The 10,464-nt window shown below is 32.5% G+C and overlaps 1 protein-coding gene across 2 annotated transcripts; it reads left to right on the top strand.

Annotated features, from left to right (window-relative positions):
- The first annotated feature begins 1,114 nt into the window (after positions 1-1,114).
- LOC123251617 (olfactory receptor 10AG1-like) lies at positions 1,115-8,370 on the top strand. 2 transcript variants are annotated; one of them, XM_044680923.1, is made up of 2 exons: positions 1,115-1,139; positions 7,454-8,370. In XM_044680923.1, the coding sequence occupies exons 1-2, from the start codon at positions 1,115-1,117 to the stop codon at positions 8,368-8,370; spliced, it is 942 nt and encodes a 313-aa protein (XP_044536858.1). The 2 variants fall into 2 exon arrangements, with proteins under 2 accessions (XP_044536858.1, XP_044536859.1); XM_044680924.1 differs by lacking the exon at positions 1,115-1,139 and having other exon boundaries at positions 7,447-8,370.
- Positions 8,371-10,464: the final 2,094 nt, after the last annotated feature.

Here is a 10,464-nt window from a genome sequence, read left to right as displayed (position 1 = left end):
AGTGACACACCCCTAGAATTATGCTCATTTTTTTGGTGAATTTTGACCCACCAGGCTCAAAAAGCAGCCCATCACTGTCCTAAAGATATTGTGATTTGGTAAAATAGAGAAAAAGGATCTTCAGATATTCAACAATCTGTATATTCAAAGACTGCATTTACTTAAATTGATAGATATTATTTCTAATAAAAATAAAAACTGAAAATATTTGTAATACCTACAGGGTATGACCGATTGGTCATTTTAGACATATCTGAAACTTTGTTGTGAGTCCATTTGGAGTATTCTTTTCCAGTTTATTGTACAAATGAGGAAAGTGAGCTAGTTGTGTGACTCTGGTTAAGCTACTTACCCCTGTTACCCTGTTTGTAAGTGGCTTATCCATTTATGTTTGAGCTGGGATTTTAACTCACATTTCCCTGACTCCAGGCCTGGTGCTTTATCCAATGAGGCACCTAGCTCCCCATCTATAGAACAAAGATATTTCTTGCAATTAAACTCATGACAGGTTTAAAAGATCATTTGTAGGACTAGGGAAATGATATATCCTTCATGCCAGAATATTTCCAGGATGGGCCCAGAATACTAAAACTCTAACTCATTCTGTAAATGAGATTCTATGATGATGGTCATAGAATCAAAAGTTTTAGAACTGAGAATGAATGAATGAATGAATGAATGAGTGGATAAGTGCATAGATGAACAAATGAAAAATTAAATGAAATAAATGAATAAATAAGAGAAGTTTTTCCAGCACAATCTATTTACCGACATTGTGTTGTGTTCAGGATACTAATATGAAAGAGAGATGGTTTATGCTTTTGCAGAGCTCACAATAATAGAATATATGACAAGGTCCAGGAGACCTTAGGGTATATCACTTGGCCAGAAGACAGAACTTGGAAAATGCAGTCCTAGGGTAAATAGTAAGGTAGGAGGATTTTACAATACAGTGGTAGACCATATGATAAAGCCTGGAGAGCCTCCATCTTGATTAATTGGTGATTCGTTGACAAAAGGCTTGTCCTCTCTTCTTGGTGGAGAATTGGAGAAATAATTTACTTTGACCTTATCCTTTGAAGTCAATTGAGGAACAGAGAAAATAAATAACTTAATGAAATTTACACAAGAAAAAGAGAGCTGAGATTCAGACCCATTTCCTTTGATTTATAATCAAGTAGTCCTAGCTTTTCCCGTCTGCCTCTGCATACTATAAGTGCCCAAGTGTATCTTCTTAAAGTCTGGAATCATTACGCCAAATATTTTTTTAACAATGATATGATACAGAGGACATAGATTAAAAAATATCAGAAGCTGCCTTCCTCCAGTATTTGAATAGAAAAAATTAGCTGAATAAGTCATTAAATATTTCAATCATGATACTGTATAAAAGCAATCCAGTCATTTCTAATTGCCTTCTTCTCTATAACAGCATAAAGCAAGGAATGAAAAATAACATTTCTATTTTACAAATAAGAAAAGTAATATAAGGAAAAGATAAGTGGCCTCGTAATAATTACATATTTAGGTAGAACTAGATCTACCACTTAAACATAATCCCTTGTCTCAAGGCTCAAGAATTTTCCCTATGCTAACCTGCGTCATTAAGGGTTGTTTAGATGATTGGACTTTGAGCCAGAAGACCTCTCATTAAAAAATGAGATGTGGCATGTGGGAAGACTTATCCCCAGAGAGCTGAGAAGGGCAGCAGCCATTTCTAGTAAAAAGGAATACTACTAAATTATTTCATTTAAAAATAATTTTTTACAAGGGAGATTGATCCCTTTTCCATAGTCAATTGGTGTTGCTTGGTAAACTGTAATGCTTATGGGAGAAGAAACATGGCCTCATAGAAAGAGTGTTGAGCTTTCAGTCATGAATGCCTCATGTTCAAATATTCACTTTGGCACCTAAGGTCTGAGGAATTTTGTTAAAATCATTCAGATTAACTGAATCTGTTTTCTCATGTGTAAAATTAGAATATCTGTGGTACTTACATTATAAATGTTGTTGCAATAATGTACATGAGGAGCTTTCCAAATATTAAAGTATCTAATAAGTGTAAATTACTATGTCTTTATTATTTTCAGTATCATTATTGAAGAAGAAAGGAGCTGACCAACATGATAATTACATTTAAGAAAGGTAAGTGTGAGCTCTTTTATCATCTCTCCTTTATTTTTTGGCATGAAGGGCATCTGAAGCATCATTAATGTATGATCTTCATAGCAACATTGAATTTTATGAAGTTACTCAGGGATTTAATATTAATATCTAATATTAATATTAAATAATTAAATAAGACTTAATATTAAAAAATATTCTCTTTATAGACTATCCCCTGATCTCATTGCCAACCAAGGTGTTTGAGGAGAAACATAGGGAACTCTACTAGTACCACTGGACAAATAAAGAAATATATGTAGCTTCTTTTATAACTTTCACTTTTTCTGTTTTTTATCTTTTAATCCACTATCATTTCTTAGAATACTTCTTCCACTTTCTCTTTGTTGTTTTTGTTTTTGGTTTTGTTTTTTACATTTTTAAACCCTTAACTTCTGTGTATTGGCTCCTAGGTAGAACAGTGGTAAGGGTGGGCAATGGGGGTCAAGTGACTTGCCCAGGGTCACACAGCTGGGAAGTATCTGAGGCTGGATTTGAACCTAGGACCTCCTGTCTCTAGGCCTGACTCTCAATCCACTGAGCTACCCAGCTGCCCCCATTTTCTCTTTTAACAAAGAAAAATAGTTAAACAAAGAAAAGCATGAAGGCAAACATGTAGAATAATTAATTTAATGTTTCACACGTACACTCTCTTCAACCCACACTGGTCATAAGGGAGAATCAAATTTTATAATCTGTTCTCCAACAGATTTTGAGTATAATTAATCTGAGTCCAGCTTCCTATTACCCTTTCTTTCAATTTAGGGTATGGTATTGTGGATATCTATGTTCTGGTTCTGCTTGCTTTGCTCTGTTTAACCTCATTAAAAATAAAAAGAGCCTTTCCAATGCTCTTTAGTTTCTCATACTCTGTTTTTCTTATATGACAATATTTGATCAACGTCCTATGCCAAAATATTCTACTTGATCCCTTGTGATTATTCATATTCTTTCTTCCTTTTTTTCCCTAGCTACAAGTAGTTTGAACATTTCAATATATGTGTAATTCATCATTCTGTCATTCAACAGTTAAAATGTGTAAATAGTGACTTTTTCCCACAATTTCAAATTGTTTTCTAGAATATTTGTAACAATCACATACTACACCACTAAAGTATTACTTTTTATACTGTGGCACTAATGCTTTATTATTATTTCTTAGTTTTCAACTTAGAAAATTTGCTAGTTATTAGGTAAAGACACAGGTTTAATCATCATTATTTTTATTTATATTAATGATTTATTGGAATGGTTACTGTTCCCTCTTTTGATAATATTTGGCACATTCACTATTGGTTTATATATTTTATATATATATATATATGTGTGTGTGTGTGTGTGTATATATATATATATATATATATATATATATTCGCCAACCTTAAGTGTATGTGTGTATGTTTAAAAATAATACCTTTGTTAGGAATATATATTTTCCCTATATTTTATAAAATTCTCAGTGCACTAAGTTTCTTTGTAGATGTATTTTTAATTTAATGCAATCAAATAATCTTTTTTCTATAATTTTTATGAAGTGATATTAAATGATATAGGCATAGGATAGCTACTATCTGGGTCAGGAGAACCTAGGTTCAAATCCTATGTCCACTTCTTAATAAATATTTGAATATTGGCAAGTCAAATAAACTCTTGCATCATTTTGAAAATGAAGGTAATACATTTTATATTTTATTATTTTCATTAATACTACCCACCAAAGTGATTAGTGATGATCTCTAATGATATAAAATTTTAGGATGTCAGAATTTTCCAATTTTTTTCTTTATTCTTTACTATGGAAACTTATCTTTCAATGAAAAATACATAGTTGAAACTGAATATAAGTAGGGACATAGAAACAGACCATGGTAGAAACATTGATAAGTTAGAGATACAAGGCAAAAATGGATATTTTTTAACTTACATAAAATATTCTCTTGTGTGATTGGTAGCTGATAGTATAAACTATTTCCAAAGTATCTTAAGTAACATTGGGGATATTGAAATACTTAAGAAAGCTTAAAAAAACTTTTATTTTTAAAGTAGAGAAGGAAATGGAATTTTTGTACTCTATTTAAGCTCAACTTTGATTCCTAGGAATCAAATGTGGGAAAAGCTTTTACAGGAATAGTTACTGAATATAGCAAAGCTAAGTTTTAATTTTGAAACAGATAATAGCTTCATTTAGAAATTCTATTAAATATCTTATTTTTTCTTGATATGATAAGTAAAGTAGTAAGCAACAGCCATGTTCTAGATAGAGTTTAAACACAGTTCACAAAGAATTTGAAAAAAACTATCTATATACCACTTACTCTCTGTGGATGTGACAGATAGATAAAAATCCAATATATTTAGTCATACACAAAAGAGTCATTTCGCAAACATTTTTCAGTAGGCACACAATAATAAAAATATATGAAAGAATAACATTGGAATTATGACTTAAGAATGATTTCTTATCAGGTCCACCTAATTATGATAATGATATTAATTTAAAAGATTTAGATGCTCCTTTCTTATATTTATGTCATTATATAATTCTCACAGCTTGTTTTAGATATATTGTCTAAAATAATCTTGGAAGAAATTTTGGGATTTGACAGTGCTGATAGTTTTCACACACAAAAAAATAGAAAGCTAGGGAGCAGCTGGTTAGCTCAGTGAATTGAGAGTCAGGCCTAGAGATGGGAGGTCCTAGGTTCAAATCCGACCGCAGACACTTCTCAGCTGTGTGACCCTGGGCAAGTCATTTGACCCCCATTGCCCACCCTTACCACTCTTCCACTAAGGAGCCAATACACAGAAGTTAAGGGTTTAAAAAAAATTAAAAAATAAAAATAGAAAGTTGAAGCATAGAAAATTATATATCTAACCTTGGTACAAAATTTGTGTGTGACAGAGTCAGGAGTATAATTCAATACCAGTCAACTTTTTCCAATGCAGAACTGTATGCCTTCTCATGTAGAGGAATACAGGACATAACTACTTGCACAAAGACAGGAATATCTTGTATGTTAGTCTAGACTCAAGGATCTAAATATGAAAGGGATCTCAGAAGTCACTCTCTACTTCCAGATAAGGAAAGAAAAATTCAAAAATGGAAAATTACTTACAACCTAGACAAAAGGATTAAGTGTTTGTATTTGAACACATTTTCTGAATGCAGAACAAATGTTTCTTCCATTGTAATGTGTCTCCAGTGAGCAATCCATCAAAGCTAGAGATGTTGCTTATTGAAATCATGAATATTATTTTAAAAAGTAAAAAGAAATAGCATATATAATTTTTAGTTTTATTTAACTTTTCTTAGAATTTTAATCAGGAATATCAGTTCTCTTGACACTTAAAATCTCAAAAGAATCTAGTACTGTTATAGGGAAATTGAGGAAAAGCAGAAACCAATGTAAAAGCAGAGACAGGAAAGATTCCAGAACTCTGGACTGAATTTCTGCTGTGAGCAATTGTTCTCTCTGGAGGGAGTCAGTGTGTGGACTTCTCCTGTGACCAGTTTATCTCCTTGGAAGTGGTTGAGTGTGTGTCAGAACTCCTCAGGTGAACTGAGAGGGTTTGACCATAACTCCCTTTCCTTGTGATACTCCTGATCTGCTAAGACTGTCACCAAACTGCTGAAGACAACTGTCAGTGAGAACCTCTCCCTTTTGAGCCCTTGAACCTGCTTATCTTTCAGTCCTGTTTCCTACTCTAGTTATCATCTAAGAGGGGAAAAATTTGGTTAGAGGTATTGTGAGTGCTGGGATCTTTAGGTAAAGAGAGTGTGCAGTTAGTGTAGATAAAACCTGGTGAAGACAACTACTGAGTTTTGGTGGGAGGTTTACATACATCAATTAGTCAGATAATTCCAATTTCCTTATTTCCTTCCCTTCCTGTCCTTACTTTAATAAACCTTGGTTTACATCATGGTGAGTATCCTGTCAGTTTCTCTTGGTGGCCTTCCCAATCCTGTGTACTTCTGATAACTGGCCTTAACAACTTATCAGAAACCTATGCCACCGAGTACCCAATTCGCCTAAATTTTTATTTCAGTACACTCCTAATACTCTCTAATTACTGGTACCACCTAAAAAGAAAAGTTATGCCCAATCTGTCTACCAGTTCATTCTCAAGTTTAAATATATGAAATAATGTAATTTCTCAACTTGTCTGCTTCATTTCTCCAGCAAGCAGATCTAAAGTGTTTATTGTAGTGGGGATGAATTTATCAAGAGTCCACCCTGGACTGTAAAAGGATAATATTACTTGATCAATTGAAAAATATTAAAATTGCAAAAAAATTTACTATTACCGAATAAGTCTTTATGTATAGTATTTAAAGCATCAGTTAGTAGAGAAGATATGTGATGTTAGTATATATATCTTAAGTCATATTTTCCACCTATCATATTTTATTGAGTAGGTGCTATGTGTAGTTCAAGGAAGTCAAATTGTGTAAGAAATAATATTTTCCATGAAGGTACTTAAAACCCAGAAGATGGTACAGAATATGGAAAAGACATTTTACTCAAGAAGAGATCATGAGCTAATTAACAAATATCTAGTATGAATCAAATTACATAGTCATTCAAGTAAGAGGTGAGTGGCAAGATAAATAATCTGAGTATAGCCAGAAAATTCTACACAGAAGAATGAGGGAAAATTATCTGGCCCTTAAAATATGGTAAAATTCTGATAAGTTAAGAATGTTGGGGGAAGTGGTAGCTTACTAGGGTTGAAAAAAAAAAAACAGGATGAGCAAAGATAGGCAGACAGAAAGGAACAAAGCAATAATGGAAGTCTTATTTGGTACAATTCACAATGTGTTGTTTTTTTGTTTTTGTTTTTCTCCTTTTCTCAAGTGTTACATGAAGGCTACATTTTTTTTCCATCTTGAAATTTTCCTAGAAAATAGAAATATTAGGAAGAATTTTCAATGGTATTCCTATTGACAATGATGGGATTAAGAATGATTTTATGAGTTTTACCATAGGTGATTCCATATATCCATTTTTCTATCCACATAGGCAAGAAAAATATTCATCACACATTAGCATGCTTCTTATTAGAGAGGAAACGTCATAATCAAAAGATTATAGAATAAGACACAATATAGAATATTGGTAAAGGTGATTTAAAAGTATATATTTAACACCGGAGGAATCTTTCAGATCATATAATGTAACCTTTTCTTATTTGTTGAAAGGGAAACTGAGCACCATAGAAGAACATTAACCAGTGATTAACTAGTCATAAATTCATTATTTCCACAGGAAAAAGAACTGCACAATGTCAGGTGACAATCTCACAGCTGTGGTGGAATTCATTCTCCTAGGATTTTCTGATCTTCCCAAACTCCAGGGTTTTCTCTTTGCAGTTTTCTTAAGCATCTACACAAGTATACTGATAGGAAATGGTCTCCTCATTGTCATAACCAAGATTGATCCAGGTCTTCAAACTCCTATGTATTTTTTCCTTGGAAATTTTTCCTTCTTGGAAATTTGTTACACATCAGTCACTATTCCCAGAATGTTGGCAGATCTCTGGACCCAGAAAAGAAACATTTCATTCGTAGCCTGTGCTGTTCAAACTTGCTTCCTTTATATTCTGGGAGTGGCAGAGTGCTTGCTTTTGGCTGTGATGGCTTACGATCGTTATGTGGCCATCTGTAAGCCTCTCTATTATCCTCTGATCATGAATCACAAGGTATGCGTCCAACTGGTTGTGGCTTCATGGGTGATTGGGGTTCCAGTACTGGTAGAGGAGACATATCAGATTTTCTGTCTGAACTTTTGTGGTCCTAACAAACTTAATCATATTTTTTGTGATGCACCACCATTACTAGAGTTGGCCTGTGGAGACACATATCAAAGAGAGATTTCTGTCCATGTTGCTGCACTGGTATTTGTCATAACTCCCTTTCTATTGATACTCATATCCTATGTTAAAATAATTACCACCATCCTGAGGCTGCCTTCAACCTCAGGGAGATCTAAAGCCTTCTCTACTTGTTCTTCTCACCTCACGGTTGTGGGATTATTCTATGGTTCTGGAAGTATTGTGTATTTGCGGCCAAAGTCCAGTCACTCAGCAGGATCAGTAAAAGTATTTGCTCTTTTCTATACCACTGTGACTCCAATGTTTAATCCTCTGATTTACAGCCTGAGAAATAAAGATGTCATTGCTGCACTAAGAAAACTGCTTCCTAAGTGAATCAAGTCATGGAACAACTAGTTAACTATATAAATATCGGTTTTCTTTTCTTTTTTTTTTCCATAGTTACTACAAAAATATACATGTGCTTGTTTTTTCATTGAAATACATATAAATTAAAGCCCATCAAGAAACTCTATTTCAAAATATAATAGATTTGTGTAAAATTGTCACTTTCTTTTGCTATACTACAACTGACATAATTTATGTTATTATTTAAATACTGAGAAATAACAAAAGGTACCTTGAATACAATTATACTAGGCTTTCTATTACTTTCCTAGAAACACATGAACTTATCCCACCTTTTTAAAAAAATGTAAATTCTCTATGAGAAGAGACAGAGATATAGACAGAGATAGAGAGGGAGAGACACAGAGATTTAGCCATATATTTAGGCTGATTCAAAGATTTATAGAATTGTAGGGAAAAAAAGCAGAAAGAGAAAGATGACGGCAGAGAAAGATTGATTTATTAATAGGATAAATTAAAGAACTTTAAAGGTTTTTTGTTTTTTTTAATTTCATAATCCTTCATCACAAGGCCATTCAGTTGTTGGGATTACTAGGCTAGTTCTCTCAAAGCAAATCACTCTCTGTCTTCATTTTAAAATATTTTTTTTCAACATGGTGAAAAGTATTCAGAAACAGTGAAAGCTTTTCACCCTTTTAGTGCATTCTGTGTCTCTTGATAGTCTATAAAGCTAAAAACATATAGAATTTAGTGAGAAAGCTTCATTTATATAAATAATGCTAAAAAAGTGTGTAACTTTATGACAGCATATTTCTTTTTTCCATTTTTATAATGTAAATTCATAGAATGTTAAATTTATAAAATAATTTGTGTTTATTATTTATATTATATTTGTTATAATATATTTATATTTATTGGAAAAGAACTCCACAGCAAATGAGAACTCAATTTCTCACTAAGGTTTTATTTACCAAACACATCAAGGGAGTTGTTGCAGGGAGGACTATAGTTCTATGCAACCCAAAGCATATCATTTCCCTTCAGGATAGTTGTTTTTGTTAGGAAGTCCCTTCCTTATTTTGAATTTAAAATTGTCTCTTCCATTTTAATCCATTTCTCATTTGTTATACTCTTAAAGGTCACACCAAACATGTAAAATACTCCTCCCTGCAATGAATGGCCTACAAATTCTTAAAAACAATTCATTTAATCCTTTTAGTCTTCTGTATTTTAATCATGCCCAATATTTTAAATCAAAACCCAAATGGCATGTTAAAACCCTTAACTTTCTTGTTCTGGATAGTTAGTAATTTATTAAAGATTTTTCTCGAAACTGGCATGCAGAATAAAAAATTATGTTCCAATGCCAGTCTGACAAGGTGTACTAGAATAAGAATTCTTTAATTTTGAATTTTATGACACATTTTGTGCAACTAAAATTTCCATAAATTTCCAATAAATTTTATTATCTTAATATTTTTCTATTGACAGTGAATTTCTTGTCAATAAAGCCATTCAAAATCTTTTCTAGGGGCAGCTGGGTAGCTCAATGGACTGAGAGCCAGGCCTAGAGATGGGAGGTCCTGGGTTCAAATCTGGCCTCAGACACTTTCTAGCAGCTGTGTGACCCTGGGCAAGTCACTTGACCTCCATTGCCTACCTTTACCACTCTTCCATCCATAAGTCAATACACAGAAGTTAAGGGTTTAAAATTGAAAAAAAAAAATTAAAAAAAAATCTTTTCTATTTCATTTTCTTTAACTAGTTATATAGTTACAACATTAAAATGACTAATATTACACATATTTTTAATTTAATGCTTTAATTTAAAGCATGAGCTTTAAATGTATCCCCAATTAAATATTAATATACCATGGGTACAAATTTAAATTTGAATATAACTTTTGTTTTTCCTTCTGGATCTGATGATTTCATAAATTTGTTAACCCTTTGAATATCATCTCATTTTGAGCCAGAAGATAGTCTCAATCATCCATTATTTGAGATCTTCCTTTTGAGTTTTGCTTGATCTTTAAATGTCTTCAAAATAAATACTATCTATGCTTTCATTTCTCTCACTGAATGATTTAGGAGATATTATAGGCAAGATGCTGACATGAG

This window comes from Gracilinanus agilis, chromosome 6, assembly GCF_016433145.1.
Source record: "Gracilinanus agilis isolate LMUSP501 chromosome 6, AgileGrace, whole genome shotgun sequence".
Lineage (NCBI taxonomy): Eukaryota > Metazoa > Chordata > Mammalia > Didelphimorphia > Didelphidae > Gracilinanus > Gracilinanus agilis.
Note: the sequence above shows the minus strand (reverse complement) of the source record. Positions and strands in the feature narration are given on the sequence as shown.

Coding starts and splice junctions, on each gene's coding strand:
- LOC123251617 (XM_044680923.1), top strand. CDS start 1,115: ATGAAATTTACACAAGAAAAAGAGA. Junction 1,140..7,453: donor ATTTACACAAGAAAAAGAGA/GCTGAGATTCAG, acceptor GCACAATGTCAG/GTGACAATCTCACAGCTGTG.